This window comes from Kryptolebias marmoratus, linkage group LG24 (genome assembly GCF_001649575.2).
Source record: "Kryptolebias marmoratus isolate JLee-2015 linkage group LG24, ASM164957v2, whole genome shotgun sequence".
Taxonomy (NCBI): Eukaryota; Metazoa; Chordata; class Actinopteri; order Cyprinodontiformes; family Rivulidae; genus Kryptolebias; species Kryptolebias marmoratus.
Window position 1 is genome coordinate 1,382,327 of NC_051453.1, and position 16,496 is coordinate 1,398,822.

At 36.1% G+C, this 16,496-nt stretch overlaps 1 protein-coding gene across 1 annotated transcript in view; it reads right to left on the bottom strand.

Annotated features, from left to right (window-relative positions):
• Window positions 1–4,640: 4,640 nt before the first annotated feature.
• The window catches only part of brinp3a.2 (bone morphogenetic protein/retinoic acid inducible neural-specific 3a, tandem duplicate 2), a 42,198-nt gene continuing 30,342 nt past the window's right edge, over window positions 4,641–16,496 (bottom strand). Inside the window, exons 6-9 of the mRNA XM_017429090.3 lie at window positions 16,168–16,404; window positions 13,781–14,003; window positions 7,780–8,122; window positions 4,641–5,927 (exon numbers count right to left, since the gene is read on the bottom strand). Of these exons, the coding sequence (XP_017284579.1) occupies window positions 5,157–5,927; window positions 7,780–8,122; window positions 13,781–14,003; window positions 16,168–16,404 (1,574 nt within the window). The 3' untranslated portion in view covers window positions 4,641–5,156. The remainder of the gene's footprint in view (window positions 5,928–7,779; window positions 8,123–13,780; window positions 14,004–16,167; window positions 16,405–16,496) is intronic.

The window sequence follows — 16,496 nt, forward strand, 5'->3', positions numbered from 1 at the left end:
ACTAGTTTTATTACCATCAAAAAATTAATGTGAAGAAACCTCCAGGACAAATTGAACCAAATAATGGACTTGCTCTTGAGAGTTCATTTTACTTTGGAAAAAATAACAATTTTATTTATTTTGTCTCTTTTTTAATTTGACCAACATTAGCAACGATATGCAGGTTTTCATTCTTAATCTCTAAATGCTCTGATACCCGACAGCCTTGTGAACTACTGCAGTATTATCTACTCCCCTGCAGACCATGCTGGACTTTTCATTTTGATAACCAAGTCTTTCTGAGAAAAAAATAAACAGAGTGCAGTAGTCATCTCTACACAGTGCATCTAAAGAGGCTGAATTGCCAGCTGCCATGCAGACTGTTTAAAAAGATCAATTGCATCTCTTTTTATCCATCTGTTGGAAAACTTGTCAGTTCTGTAGCCTCTATGTGAGACACTGAGTTTGATAAATGTGCGCCTTAAGTAAGCGTTTTGGGGTTTTCTTATTTTTGCAGCCTCAAGCTCAGCAATTTAAGAGAAAAACAGTGTCCACCCAAGTGTCATATTTTCAGAGCTGGAGAAGATAAATACCAACAACTACTTTAAAATTATATAATCTGCAACTGATTGTCAGCTCTGCCCTTTTCTCTCTGAAGACAAAAGCTGGATTTTTGTCTGCACTTATTATTCATATTTTTTTACTGCCCATCGAGAAAAGAACTTAACAAGTTCATGCCATCCAATATTTTAAAATCTCTGCTCTGGGGCTGAGTCAGTCAAAAAAAGAACTAAAACTCCTCTTCTTATAAGATATAAGTAATCAAAAGATGCCTTGTTTTTACAAGCTGACCTGATTCCCATGAGGTCCTTTGGAAATTCTTTATGGTAATCCAAACACAAAAGTTATTACAGTGCCATGGCTTTGGTATGTACAGCTTCTTTAAAGCTCTTTATTTTTAGATGAATTGGGCGCATAATGAAAAACACCCACCCCTTCTTTTTCACAAAGCAAGATTTTATGGACACAAATTACACTGATTAACCCTTAAAGAGAACCTCCCAGGCCTGACAGTCCACAGTCACACACAGAGCATCAAACTCAAAACACTTCATAGCAAGAATTTGCCTGACAGCTGTATTATTAAGTGATTGACATTTGCCTTGTCTGCATTTTGGATAAAGATAATTGCTAATTATCTATTATGTATAGATCGTGTCATCTGTCATGCAGTGAACTGAATCAAGTTTTTAAAAACACTACAGCAATTATGATAATTGTACTGTCTTTTCTGAGGTACAGTATATGTAGGAGTGGTGCATTCTTTTTCTCTTTTCTTTTGCTTTAGTTGATTGAGCTTGCAAATATATATATATATATATATATATATATATATATATATATATATATATAATCTCCAGCACTGCAAAAAGTGATTTATAAAAAATGTCACGGAAATGCTTTTCAAAACAAATTACAGGAAAAAAAAGAAAAAACAAAAAGATCTACAAGCAATAAATATTGACCCACCAGATCTCTGAGTTCCAATTACTTTGATTAGTTGGTTTTAATACCCCAATAATAAGGAAATAAAGACTAAATATTGTTTTGGCATCCTTTGGTATTTATGTCAGCTACATAGATTTATATGTTTGCTTTTCATAACTCTCTGGCTTCCAGTTTTGTTTGAGAGTTTTTTTTTTTTCTGATTGTTGAACTAACTTCACCAAGGTCAGCATTTGTATAAATGTTCAGCCTTGAGGACAATTTCCCCTGAAAATCAGTCAAACAGAAAATAAGTGGACCAAATAAACCTGAGTAAATCTCAAACTGAGATTTTAATTTAGCATGAATAATTGGAACTGGATATGTATTCCTCGTCTAAGATGTCTTTGAGTGACATACTACAAAGGGTCAGAGCTTCCTCATTCAGACTCTTTCTTTTGCCTCAGACTGTCATGAAAGAGGCTGGAGGCACTGCTGGAAAAAAGGAGCTATTTACAAGCAGTCATAAATTATGGCTTGATGCCTCGGCAGGAAACGTTTTTAGGGACCAGTCTGGTAATTGCACAATGAGCAGAGTGCAGTTAAACATCGTAATTATAGGCAAACTACCTTGGGATTTTTTACTTTGCAGGAGGAGGAACTGAATATGTTTTTAGACCTGCATTTTATTATTGTCTTTGAATTCTCTGTAATTACTTACACTGGGGATTTTCCTTCCCCTGGTCAAGATGTCTAAAACACTGCTGAAATGCTTTTACATAACTTGACCTTAACACATTTTTTTCTGAACAGACATAGACATTTTTTGGACAGTTAATAACTTTGGTGTTGACAGAAAGACACGACAAACTCACAAACAAAACCAAAGCTGGTGTCTCTCCATATTCCATACCTGCTCTTCTCATTCTTCTGTTAAGCACTCATTTCCTCTTTGTAATTGACACTGCTGCATTCAGGAAAAGAAAAGATGGGCTGACATTTGGTAATACATTCCAGCACTCACATCTCATCAAACGCAGCTCATCCATATACAGCCCTTGTCCTGCCTAGCTTTTGACATGAGTTGGACTTGATAGGAGGAGCAGAAAAATTGAGGTGATGACTGTTAACCTTCATAGGTGCTTGACTTCCCTGTGGTCTATAGTGTCACTAACACTGATACAAGCACCTAGATTAGATATGGCATCTTGTACCTGACATTAATAATGCTGATAGAATCTTTGACCTACTGTGCAAAGGCACAGCATTTGATGACTGACTGCACTAAAAGCCCTGAAGGTTTATGTATCTCTTTAACATTAGTAAAACATTATTTTTAAACAGAGACAAGTGTATAATTTCTGTTTTGTTATTTCTGTTTTTGTTGATTCAACTTGTTCAACCCCCTCGGCAACAGGACTTTAAGGCCTAAAGTATAAATTCTTACATGGCTTCACTGAATTTGAAATTAAATGTAAAATGAAAATCAAAATGCTCTTTTAAACCATTAATGTGACTCTCTGAGTTAAAGGTTTTAAAATTGCCTCATTGGTCTGACATCTGACATCTGCAGATAATTGGTTAAAAGTCTGCAGTTATTTGACTTGTTGCATGCTTGTAAAGACCTGTCCAAAAATAATTAAATAAAAACTGTTGACTATCCACATAGTATATACACCGAGACATTGTTTATTTATTTAATAACTAACTGAACCAAAAAACAAAAGCCTTTCATGAGAAAAAAGTACTAGATATTGCTTGTATGACCATTTTTAGAAGCAATATTGTAGTAAATATTAAGTAATTACAAACCTATTGTGCTTCAGACATTATTATAGAGGAATTTTCATAATTTGTTTTTTTTATTATTATTATTATTATTATTGCAATATTGCATCAGTTAGTGTATGCACAGCTCATTTATAGTCACACCACAGCATTTCAGGTCTATGACTTTGTCATTACAACATCTTGTTTACTTTGCTCTCCTGTTTTAACTTCAACCAATCAGATCACAAAACCCTTCAAATCCCTCTGTGCTAAGAGGAGAACACACCAATCCACTTGTGTAGGAGCTGAGTGATCCAAGCCAACTTATAGAATATATACAAAATTGAGGACTTTTTTTTTTATTATTATTTATTTATTTTAGCCTGACCAGATAGCTGTGATGGTGACTGTGTTAGAACTGCAAGAATCTCACAAAATTTATAAAAAAGACTACTACTGTGTAGATAATAAATCTACAATTATAATAAACAGATTAAAAATTGTTAAACAAATCAGACTTTTTAAAGAAATAATTTGCAAAATTGTCTTTTTTTCATTTCTCGGGAAATATATAGGCGAGTTTAAAATATTACAAAAAAAAAAGAGTGTCGAAGAATACTGCGGATTAAAAATAAAGCTCTTGTTAGCTCTTGCTTCCTTCAGTTGTTTGACATGCTGACACAGCCACACAGACATTTCTTGGAGGAACAGTTTACTAATGGTTGGTTATGTGTTTGAGTGAAACAGAAAGCTGTGTGCTGTCTGAGCTAATTTGTATTTGTTCTAAAACTGGCCTTGCTGCAGAAAGCAGCATGTCAGCAGCACAATAGCAGCAGCTTCTGTCCTCTGTCAGAGGCTGTACAGGATCTGTTCAACCACAGTTCACCGTTGTGCACTCAATGATTGTTTGACAGAGCTCAAAGCACAATACACAAGCATATATGTTTGTGTATGATAAGTGTTTACAAAGGCTTTATCTTGTAGATGTGTGTGTGAAACAGCAGATAACCAATACACATCTGCAACTACAGTGTACCTTACATGACACAGGGTAGTGCATTGACAAGAAATTAACTAAACTGAAATCAGTGTCTTTAAAATAGAAATAAGCATTTTTTCATTGAACGACAGAAATAATTGATACAAACAAAAATAAACTAAAACACCTGTCCCTAGAGGTTTAAATAATCTTGACAGCTGCGTTAAGCTCGGCTAGACTGAACTAAGTTAGGTACTGTCAAGGAAATTTCATCAAAACTCATTTGTATGTTGCAGCTGACAATCAGCACTTAGTTTGTTTTTTTGCTTTGACTGTATTTTTAAGTGTTTCTTTTTAATACATTTAAAGTGTTGAGACATTTAAAAACAATCACAACAAACTAAAAAAAACTGACAAACCTCAGATCTGTTATACCATGATGTTTTAATATCAATTTATCTACAAAATCTTGTTTTACACCACTATAATCTGGTATTTATGGAAAGTGCACTGTCACTGAAGCAAAGGAACATATAAAAATTACAAACAAACAGACAGTACCATTTTAATCAGAAAATGTCCATTCATTTGGCATTGGTACTTACAGTATAAATGAGCAGTCATATTGAAACAGGATGGTTCAACTTGATGTGGTGGTTTCTGAATTCCTACATCAGAGTTATTTTGAAATAGTTTTGAAGAAGCAGTTATGGATTTCCTCACTAAGTCAGCCCATTTTTGTATGTATCACTGAAGGTTCAGCTTCCACAAAGAACCAATGAAACTGGACGAGTACATTCTTCAGCTGTCCACAGCTGGTTGTCTCTTGATTAACCAGAGAGTTTGGTAATCCACAGAGACCAGACATATGTGTATGCTTCTGCACCACAATAATTACAGACATTCTCATCGTGGCCATTTTTTTTCTCTCTTTGAAGGACTGTTAACTGCACAGTTTGGTGGTCTCATAATCCACTGTATTGGGCAGACGTGAGCTGAAAGCCTGTAAAGAAGCATGAATGCGAACCACTTCACTGGGAGTTAGTTTGAGTCTGTGGCGGAGGAGACAGGCAAACAGGTCCAGCTTTGGTTGGCCTGGAGGAGACAGCCTATTCACCCGGTCTCGTATTTCCAAGAGTTGAAGCATGGCTGTGTCTTGTGAGCCCTGGGTATATGGGTAGTCCAGCTGCAGAATCAAGTCACGGATTGCCTCTGGGTCAAAGTGCATGCTGTAGCCAAAGACCTGGATGCTGTTGATCTTCATGTAGCCCAGGCTTTGAGCAGGATCTGTCATTTCAATGGGCTCATAATAAACACTGTCATTCACTCCATCGTGAGTCTTTATCCTACTGCGAAGGTAAATGTGGATGGTTTCAAAGAAGGTTTTCCACTTGTTGCCCAATGTCAAAGTCCAGTTATAACATTCAAAAGGAAGGTCCAGCTTGGTTGCCTGCCAGTCTGGAAAACTGTTCTCATTGACAGGGATGTACCAGCTCTCAGAGTGGCTCCCTCCAAAAGGGTTGATGTAGAGAGTAAGAGCAGGCTCCAGGGTGCTGTTTTTTGTAAGGCAGATCTGGAGGGATATTCCGAGCAGCATGTGAACCATGTTGGACTTATACTTGTTGCTCTTCAGCGTCAGCAGCATCCTTTTTCTCCACGACGGGTCAAACCAACTATTTAGTCGCATGTCGTTGCTGATAAAAATTGCATGGACCTACATGACACACATACACAAAGAAACAGTAAATACACAAGGTTTTAAGAAAAACTATAGTTATGAAATAGAACACATTCATGTCAGAGTTTTTAGTGTGATGTGTTGATAAAAAAAATAATGTAAAATGTTATACTGCTTTATCAGGCCCTTAAAAAACATTTAAAATAAAGCATATGCAAACTCACATGAACAATATAATTGTATACACAAACCTTTCACACATAAACAATGCAACTTCTTACACTGTGTGATTTATTTAACAAACTAAGCCAAAGAAGGAAAAATCAAAGTCCACAACATGATTAAGTACCTTTAAGATCCACACCTAACAACAATAACTTTAAGTCATTGCCTTTTGAGTGAACTTACTAGTGTCTCACAGCATTTTAAGCCCACTTTTCTTTACAGCAGAGCTTTTGTGTCCTGAGCTTTTCAGACGTGTGTTTATTCATAGCTGACTTCAGGTCACATCACAGCTTTTCAATCAGGCTGAGGTCTGGACTTTAACTTAGCAACTACAACAATTTGATTCTTTTCTTTACTGTGTTGTACAACTGCTGCTGTGTTTGGGACATTTTTCCTGCTGCATGACCCAATTTCACTCAAGCTTCATCTGAAAAACAGACGGCTGCACATTTGTCTAGAGAATAGTTTGGTGCATTGAGGAGCTCAAGATGCCCTGGTCTTAAAATGCAAAGCAAGTCCAAATCATCAGCTGCCCAGAAAAAGAAGAAGCTTTCTCTAACAGATGTCTAGAAGTGTACTGTTAGGAACTTTATTATTTAACATGAAACCTGTAGAGTCTTAAATGTTGTATATTTTACTGAGAATTGCAAATAATTCTGATGGAAATTAGATGGAATGTCCTGACAACTGACTTCATTTGTATTAATTTCCAAACAACCTTTATTACTGTAGAATGAGAGATTAGAAATGTTTGTGAAAAAAAATCTTAAAACTTTATTAGATTGATGAGAAACAATAATACCTTTTATTTTTTCATTCTTGGCGTAGTGTTAACATGTGTTAGTTAACCATTTTTCAGAGCAGCAAAGTGCCAGAACTGCTGTTTTACTAAATGATCACATTTGTTGATGACCAGTTAAACAATGCATTTGATTAGTAGCACCTGGCTGCTGTTTATTTACTTATTTTCTATAAAAGCAGTTGTGGTGGAGTGAGTTTTCTACACATTTTACAGGTTCTTTTATTTGATACAGACAAAAAATAGAATAGCATGAGCTCTTGTTAATATGTTCTCTCTCTCGCTCTACCTTTTAGGAGATAGTATGAACCCCATTAATTTATTGTTTTGTCTTTACATGTAAAATCTGAGATCTGAAGGTTTGTTTGTCTTTTTCTTTTTATCATGATTGTATAAAACATGATTGTGAGCATACTTCAGAAAGCTTTATGGTACTGTTTTTGTAAAGTGTATAGTATTATGAAAATGTTTCTAGCATCCTCTCAAATGTGCTAACACAGTTTTTATTCTGCACAGTGAGTTTATGAAGGAAATCTGCACAGACTCTCTTATGCATTGAAATACAACAACATTTATAAAGCACAATTAATTGTCAAGGTTAAACACATAAATTAGGTATTATTATTATTATGTTGTAGCAAAAGTTGCTAAAAACAACAAATGGTGTCTAATAAAATATAGCACAGTAAATTGCAAAACAGATACGTGGGGAAGCTATAAAGTTCTTCATTTGCCAGAAGGGTAACACTATACAATGCTGAGTGGCTCCCCAGAGCCTATCTATCTTTTTCCAAGCTACTGTTTTAAGACAGCTCAAGTCTCAGTGAGCCTGACATCATTAAAGAAAGAATAACAAAGAGATACCTCTAGCCTGCGGTCTGCTCTTTGGAGCAGGTAGCCCAGCTCCAAATCCTGGAGGTCCGTCTCAAAGCCAAGGTAGTTCTCTGTAGAGTCTGCCACCACAGGTCTGCAAACCCCCTGTGTCAGAGCAAAGCCTGGGTTGCAGCTCCCACATCTGGTGTGGTTGTCTGATGCACACGTTGCGCAGGCTGAGCCTTCCCCAGTCGAGCAGGGTGGAGGCAGCTGACATGGGTTGTGCTCATATCGGCAGCTGCAGCTGTGAAGCTCCTCGGAGAATACTCCTAGTTGGTTGTTCTCTGAGCAATACAGGAGTGACTGGAAATGACCCAGCCAGTAGGACTGAGGCCTGTAGCAGGGAATGAAAAGAGACAGAGGGAGATCAGAAGACACCTTTAGGACGAGCTGCTTTATTAGGGAGAGGCTTGGTAAAACACCTGCCTGAGTAGGCAGACAGCTGGCTCATTAAAATATAAGAAATACAAGATAGGGATCACTTCACTAATACCAATCTAGGTTATTTGCAGGTCAAAAAATATGTGGACAAATTATCTTTCATATAACCAATTTTGAATAGGTTGAATGCTTAAATAAAATAAAATAAAAAACCATCAAGTTAAACTGTTAAAGTGCCCGACTTTTTAAATAAATAAATAGAGTAAAAATATTACAGAATGTCTTTTTACTGCCTTTCTGAGATTTTATAGGTTCTTATAGGATTTTATAGTTATACACAGATTATTAGCACAGTGTTATGAAAATGAAAAGTGAAACAAAAGTGAAAAAGTGAAAAAAAAAAAGAAACAAAACGAAGCAAAAGTCTTACGAGAAAAAGAAAGTTCCCTGTGATCAGTTTGTGACATGAATATTGGAAATGTGCTGCAGCTGTAAGGTTACTTAGTTTCAGACATGCACATAATTTCCCCATGTGAGTTGTAGTTTGATTCCCTTTTGTTGCAATTTTTCTGCAATGATCCCTTTACGCTGTTATCTTCTTAACTCACTGAAAAAAAAATGCTAAGCATATACTGCTGGCTTTCTATTAGAAAGAAAACGTCTTTGATGACGCCCTATTGAGGAAACTTTATGCTAATCTAAAAATGCTTGCTGAATCACGTTTTGGGCATCTTTCCAATCTTATTGTGTGCTTGGCAGTGGGAAGAAAGCCCTAGTTCATAAAACCACTGATTTGAATAAAAAGCATTTTAATGGAAAAAAAGGGGGGGAAGCATCAATTGAACTGAAAGGATGACTCCTCTCCATCAACCATTACCTGTGGGTAAAGCATTTCACCCCCAACAGCTTCAGCAGAGCAAAGCTGTTGTCAGGACAAAAGTGCAGTTGTGCTGTTAGTTCCCTGGTGTGATTATGTACAGCCTACATGCCCCCTGCAACTCTGCTTCTGACATGCTGTCATGTCCTCTAACTTCGGCATTAAATTTGAAGAGGCAGATTAAAAATACTATTAATAAACAGTAATCATTCAGCAAATTGCAGACTGGTATTGTTTCCATAAAAATATATCAGCAGCTAATAAATGAATACTCAAGATTTGAAACTACCAATTAATTTTAGTCGTTGATTTTCTCTTGGTTTGTAAAATTACTTCTCTGTTTCATGAACACTTGGCTCTTAATCAATGAAGCAGAATTGATCATCATCAATCAGAGCAAATTGCATGTCATTTAGATTTCTGTCCCACTCAATCCCAATTTGCTTAAATATTGCTCATCCCCAAATAACAAATATTTTTGTATGGGTTTGCAAATACTAAATGCATAAATAAATGAATAAAATATAAAGAAAGAGTTGGATCTAAAGTAAAGAGTTCTTCTGTGACTAAAGGCTGCTGGAAACTTTCAGCCTGCTGCTGTTTGTCATACTCCACTTTCCTGGTGAGACATGTTGAAATTTCAGTGAGTATATTTTGATTTATTGGTTTTACCTGCATGTTGTCCTCAGTCTTCATGTAATTATAACCTTGTCTTTCTCTCCTTTAGCTGTCAGTTTACCTGTGTTCTCCAGCTGTGTTTGTGCCCAGGTTGCTTTTGTTCGTCTTTGCTGTTGAGTCGACGTTTGCTTTTCCTAGATTTTATTGTTTGATGTGTTTCCAACCATAGATTCTGTCTCAGCTTGTGAGTTTAGCCTGCCAAGATGTTTTGTATTTTTTTAGACTGTCAATTATGTGGGCTTTTTGTCTCAGAGCATTGTTTTCAATATCCTCTTTGTCTTTCAAAAGATGTGTTGGTATTTGGTCCAATAAGAATTAAATAAGTTATAATGCTGGGCCAAGATAAATATGTGAAATTAGAAGAATTTATTATCAACAAATTATATAAAGATGGCACAAAATGTGTTTAAAATTATTTGCCAATGCCATTACCTATTTTACTTTACATAAATCCTTGGGATTACCTGCCTTGGTTACGAGTGTTGAGTCTGTTCCCAGGAACTGAGACAACACTGCAGGCTTCTGGTGCCTAAACCAAGACAAGTCATTGTTTTCTTTTTGTTGTTGTTGTTTTTGTTTGTTTTTTACAACTTTGAACAAACATGAAATAAAGATTATATAGCAATTTTAATCTGTGTTTTGATTTTAATAAATCCTATTCTAAGGTTTGTTTGGGTTATCTTCAGCTAACCTGTAGTTATGCTACTATAGGCTCTTTTACAAAACAGTTCCACAAAATGGCCACAAAGTCTATTCTGTCTTTATGCTGCCTCTGGTCGGTGTTTTACTTTGTTTTTTAGTTAAGTAGGAACTACACCTGGACTGCCTGCTGTTAGTCAGTGTTTTTTCTGTAATCTCAACCCCCAGTTGGCCAAAGCAGATGGCTGCTTATCCTGAGCTTGGTTCTGAGGTTTTGTCCTGTCAAAAGGAGGTTTTTTCTTTCCCCCGTCTTCAGCGTGCGGCTCAGAATGGGACATCATGCTGAACTGAAGATCCAACACAATCTGCTGAGTTTCTTAAATAACTTTTTATTAACTGGCATTTCATAATGAACTGTACTTCAAATGGACTGAACTTTAATTGGAATGGAATCTGATTTTATTTTATTTTATTTTTTCCCCTTTGGTATGGTGCCCTGAAATGACTTCAGTTGTCAAAATTGTCTCTATATAAACAAACTGAATTAAATTAAGAAATTAGAAACCTTTCAAAGCTTAAAAGGATAATTTCAGCACAAACTATATTTACCTCAATCTGCACATTAAAATGGTAAAAATAAATGTTATGCTGGAAGTGAAAATTGTGTTTATAAATCATTACTTAAAAAACACATCTGGTATTTTAAAAAGTAAAATATTTTCTTTATTGTCATGTTAGTGAAATTACTGTTTCACTAACATAACAAGTTTCACTAGTTTTCAGTGTTGCATCTGCAGTACAGTCCTAAAAAAGTTAAAATGTTTTTTTCACTTTTATTTAGTTTTATAACTGTTTTTATGCATTTATACTAAAACAGTCAGCCAGTTCATAAAAAAATAGACATTTCAAAGCAATTAATATGAATGAAAGCAGTTAAACAAGTAAACACAAACTTAACAATACAAATTAAACTATTAAAAAGTACCAGACAACAAATGCAATATTTATTTATTTAATAATAAAAATTTCCACTCTGACATTACCAATAAAACTATTTAAACAATCTAGAGTTGAAGATTTCCTACTCTTAACACATATGAGTAGTTTCATCACTTCTTTTAAAAAATGCCTATGCATAGGAAAAATAAAATGCTTTCCTGGTTGCAGAAGAAAAAAGTAAATAAATAAAAAAGTTGTGAAACTGTGATTTGAATAACAATGTGAATCAATATGCCTAATGGTCAAATCCTATCTTATCCTATCTTTTCCTACCAACAAAAGCCGAGCTGTCTGCTGCTTCGGCTGTCTTATTTGCTCATAATTGTCACCACAGAAGAGAATCAACCCCGAGGAAGCAAAATCAATCATATATCTCTCATCAATCTCAAGTGCTGAGAACAGGATGTTAAAGGAAAAGCTTCCGTTTCTCTTCGAGGCAAACTTATAAATATTCTACTTCGATCTCTTTCCATTGTGAATCAAGATTTCCATAAAGAGAACAAAGAAATGGAAAGCATCGAAGTTGATATGACTGCAATAACAGAGATAAACACTGCTTACAAGCCGGGAATGAAACTTCCTGGCAAGTGGATGGAAAAAATCAGCTGCGTAGATCAGTGATTAATGTGTGTTTTGGCATTGTGATGCAGAGAACAATTAGGAAGCGGGGACACAGTGAGAAAAGATTGTGAAGCTGGACATCAAGAAATCTCTGTAGATTAATCTGGCAGACGATCTACACGCTGTTGCCACAGTTGCTGATGCCATTACTGCGCTGGCTGAAATAAACTGAGGCAATGTGACTGACAGCAATGGCGAGACGCATCGCCTTCTGCAAACACCCCTTCCCTAACATTACATTGCCAGGTCTACAGTTTTTCTGACAAGTGACTGTTTTCTGGCTTGAAAATCATGACCACGCAGCAACAAAGACTGAAGGAATGGTTAATTAATGGCTAATGAGGTTTTTTGTAGCGTGATGTCTTGTTATGGAAGAGGTTGAAGTAAACTAGTTATACAAATCTAACTTTAAAAAGTTTTTTTTGTTTTGTTTTTGTTCCTAACATTTTAAAACTAAATTCAGAGGTCATTTTTAGCATTATACTGAATTATATTTAGCTGCCTAAAGTAGAACAGGTTCCCCTCCCCCCTGGGGTGATTTTGTGTGGAGTTTGCATGTTTTCCCCCTGTATGTGTGGGTTTTCTCCAGGTACTCCGGTTTCTTCCCACAAACCTAAACCATGCATGTTAGTTTATTTGGTAACTAAATTGTCACGAGGTGTGAGTGAGACCTGCAACCTGTTTGAAGTATATCCCACCTCTTGACTGCTGGGGATTACCCCACAACCTTGTATGGAAAAGCAGGCAAAAGAAAAAATAATGGATAAATGCATTCTAAAGCCCCTTAGAGATGTCACGAATCTGAAAAGCCCCCACTGTTGCACAACCTCTAGGTGTGTTGTAGCCTTTTCTTGAAAGGCAAAGCTGACAATAATGTTTTGCCTGTGTCTGTGTGTGTTTATTACCAAAATCTTTCATGAACTACCAAACAAATTTTAATAAAACTTGCAGAAAGTAATCATTGGCTGTACATGTACAGCTGATTCATTTTGGGAGTCAACTGAATTTACTAAACACAGAACAGAGCTATAGTTTATTGATTTTACCAATACTGACCTAAAACCAGGTGTAGCTGTGGCTGAATGATAACAAACTGCAAACAATCTTTGTTTAACATTTTGCTGCTTGCCTGTTTTCAAATTATCTCTTGAACCATTGTTCAGTTTTTATTGAAACACTCACAGATTTTAAAATTTAATATACTTTATAACTGATTAATGTTTGGAGTCAATCCAATCCAAGATGGCCACCACAGCTAAAATTGGTCAACACAATTAATATTTAATAAATAAAATTCAGGGTGACAGGTATGTTTCAATAAATAAAGTTTCATATATATATATATTTTTTTTTTTTTTCCTTTATTATCCATTTATTTATTTCTTCGGCAGGTGAATTTAGACATAAACTTGACATAAACTGTATTCACAGGAAGGAGAAAATGTGATGAGTGAAATGCCACTGCAGCTTTGGCAGCTTTTTTTTATTTCCAACTGTCATGGATACTCTTTTTATTTATTTATTTTTGAGAAAGAATTGCAAGTTGTGACTTCATATACAATAGGTGTAGGTGAGAAATGCCAAAATCTTGCAATTCCTCAAGAGGTTGATAACAAATAAAGAACACAGTTTGCAGAACGACACACGGTTTAACTATATTAGGTTTGAAACTAAATTAAGCTATCTGACTGGCACATATAAAAGGCTTATGAAAAGAGGATATATAAAATTACAAATTTATCCCATATATGAATTAAAAGTAAATATACCAACTAGAGGGAATGAAGACATTCTCACCGCTCTCTTGGAATGTGGACTTGGGGTTGTCGATGACATCTTTTACTGAGACTAAAGAGCTTGAAGATGACTCTCTGGGCTCGTTTGGAGAGGATGTGCATACTGTTCTCCAGCTGCTCATATCGCCACTGGAACAGGCTGTCCAGGGACCATAAGTGTTGTATTGCTGACACGTTCAAAAAGTAGCTCTGGGTCAGCCTTGCATAGAAGGCTTTGAATTCTTCTGAAATTGCAAAGAAAGACTTATTTAGCATCAGTGTCAGCATCAATACAGCATGTCTAAGAACATCCAATTCTTCAGAAGAAACAGCACGGGTGGTTTCAGAGACCACACACACACACACATATATATATGCGTGTGTGTGTATGACTGAAAGAATGAAACAGGCTGTTAAAATATATTTTTGAAACAGGTTGTAAAGATAATTTTACAAGCTATCAACTCTGATGGTGATTCTGAAAAAGAAAAAAAAAGCTACACACTGGGTTAATCTTGAAGATAGATTTAGACACAAGTCTAAAAATGTAAGGCAGCAAAAGAATTCAAGCAAGATCTGCAGTAAAAAAGACAAGTATCATAATAGTTACCCTGACCTTGCTCTGCACTACTTCAAACATCAAGTATTAGAACAGCAAATATCACATCCATATTTTTTGCAAGTCTTTTCATCTGTGCTTTCAGGGAGCCTTGCATAAACATGTGTTGTTGGTTTGTTTATCGTCTGGAAACCAAGTTTACATACCAGGGCTGGAAAACTGGGACAAGTTTGTAGTGTGAGCTGTTAGAATTTGCATCTGCACATATACAAAACTTTGAAAAGAAGTGTATCCTCCACACTGATATTTCCATCTTGTGTATACAACATGTCAAGGTTGCCACATAGAGTGCACAAATCTTTAAGGCATCCATTTCCAAATCACAGAGCAGCTTTTCAATGCATTGTTCATGTGACACATTCACCAGTAAATGATAAAGATTACCTTTCAAACACCTGATCAACATATGAGCAGGTGTGCTATACTAAAGTATGCACTGAATGTAACCTTGTTTTTGTTTTATTTGCCTGTAGATGAGAGTAAAGGGGCCACAGTAGCTCAGTGGTCAGTGCTGTTGTCTCATCATCTTTAGACTGTGGGTTTGAGTCCAGATTAGATCAGGAAGAGCATCAGGCATCAAATAATTGCCAAATCTCTCATGTGAGTTTGCTTGCTGCGACAACTCCCTGCTGAGGGAAGTGGCCAAAACAACAACAACATTTAGATGAGTGTGGCATCTTTTTCTGTCAAAATGATAATTGTGAAATCTGATTTCAAACTTGAATACTTGATTGTTGCCTACAATCCAAGAACTGAGATATGACAAGGAAAGACAACTTTGAAACACAACATGTCAATATTTCTGTCTTTAAAAGAAAAAAAAAGATTTATATATATATAAATCTTATATATATATATATATATGGCCATATGTTGGCCAATATATATAGATATACACCTATTAGACGAGATCTCGCTGGGCCCTCTGTAACCACTCAGACACACAAGGAAGCTCATCAATAACCACTATATCTTCACAAAAAGCCTTTTTGCTACTGTATTAGGGTTGTAAATACTATATATTGGCAGTTGAACAATAAAATCCACTATAGCCTTGACCTCTCTCTCTTTTAGTGGTAAAACTAGCTTGCATCTTCTGCTGATAAAGCAGTAAGTTGTGACTTCTCTTGCTGAAGGACACATTTATGACGTTTTTCGGTGTCTGCAGTCTGGACACATTCCTGGCCTTGCTTCACAGGCAGCAATTAAAACATAAACTTTGAAGGTAATTGCACTTGGTAATAATTCAGGATAATGCAAATCTGAAAAGTTGGGCAAAAGAGCATCCATTTTGGTTTCACCTGAGTAATAATCACCAAGTCAGTGTGACCGAGCACAGCGATAATAGCCAAACATTGTGCTAAGAGCTTCCATTCAACCTCTGTTTCCCTGGTGATATGAAAAGCTGGACTGGCAATAAATGGGTTTTATAGGTGATTAATCTGCTCCAGACTTATTGTGAACTGCCTGAGCTGAAAGCTGGAAGGTATTTTTTTTTTTTTCAAATCTAGTTATACCATGTTGATAATTTGCTATATGCAAATAGTGATCTTGAATTCATCACTCTAACTTAGCCATTACAGATCAACAGTAAATCACTGAGTACGGAGATATATACATATAGGATTCTCAATCAGGTTTAATGGTGCAGATAAAAGACTTGAATTCATCCCAACCTTCTCTCATATAAATGATTTACATTTTAAAGACTGATTTTTCTGCATTGGGGGTGATGGGTGCAACGCAAGAGGAAGAAAGAAATCATTACACTTTTACCAGGGCTTCCTCACCTGATTCTTCAAATTCTTTATAGAGAATCCCCCACGTCTCTGTGATCCGCTCCAAACTCTCCTCCATCGCTTGGATGTCCATGTAAGGGCAGTTGCACTCTGGGAACTTGAGGTCACAGCTGCACCAGCAGTCATTGTCTTGGCAGACAAACTCCCCCTCTCCATTGCAGGCTATATAGCTCAAAGCAGCCTGCACAAAACTTTCCCTCAAGTAGTCTGGGAGGATCACTTGCAAGCCTGTAAAATCAAGCTGGGTTTAGTACTGTCATCAAAATGTGCACTTAGGGAGTGACAGTGAAGGTATAGAAGCAATATATTGTTGACTGGGC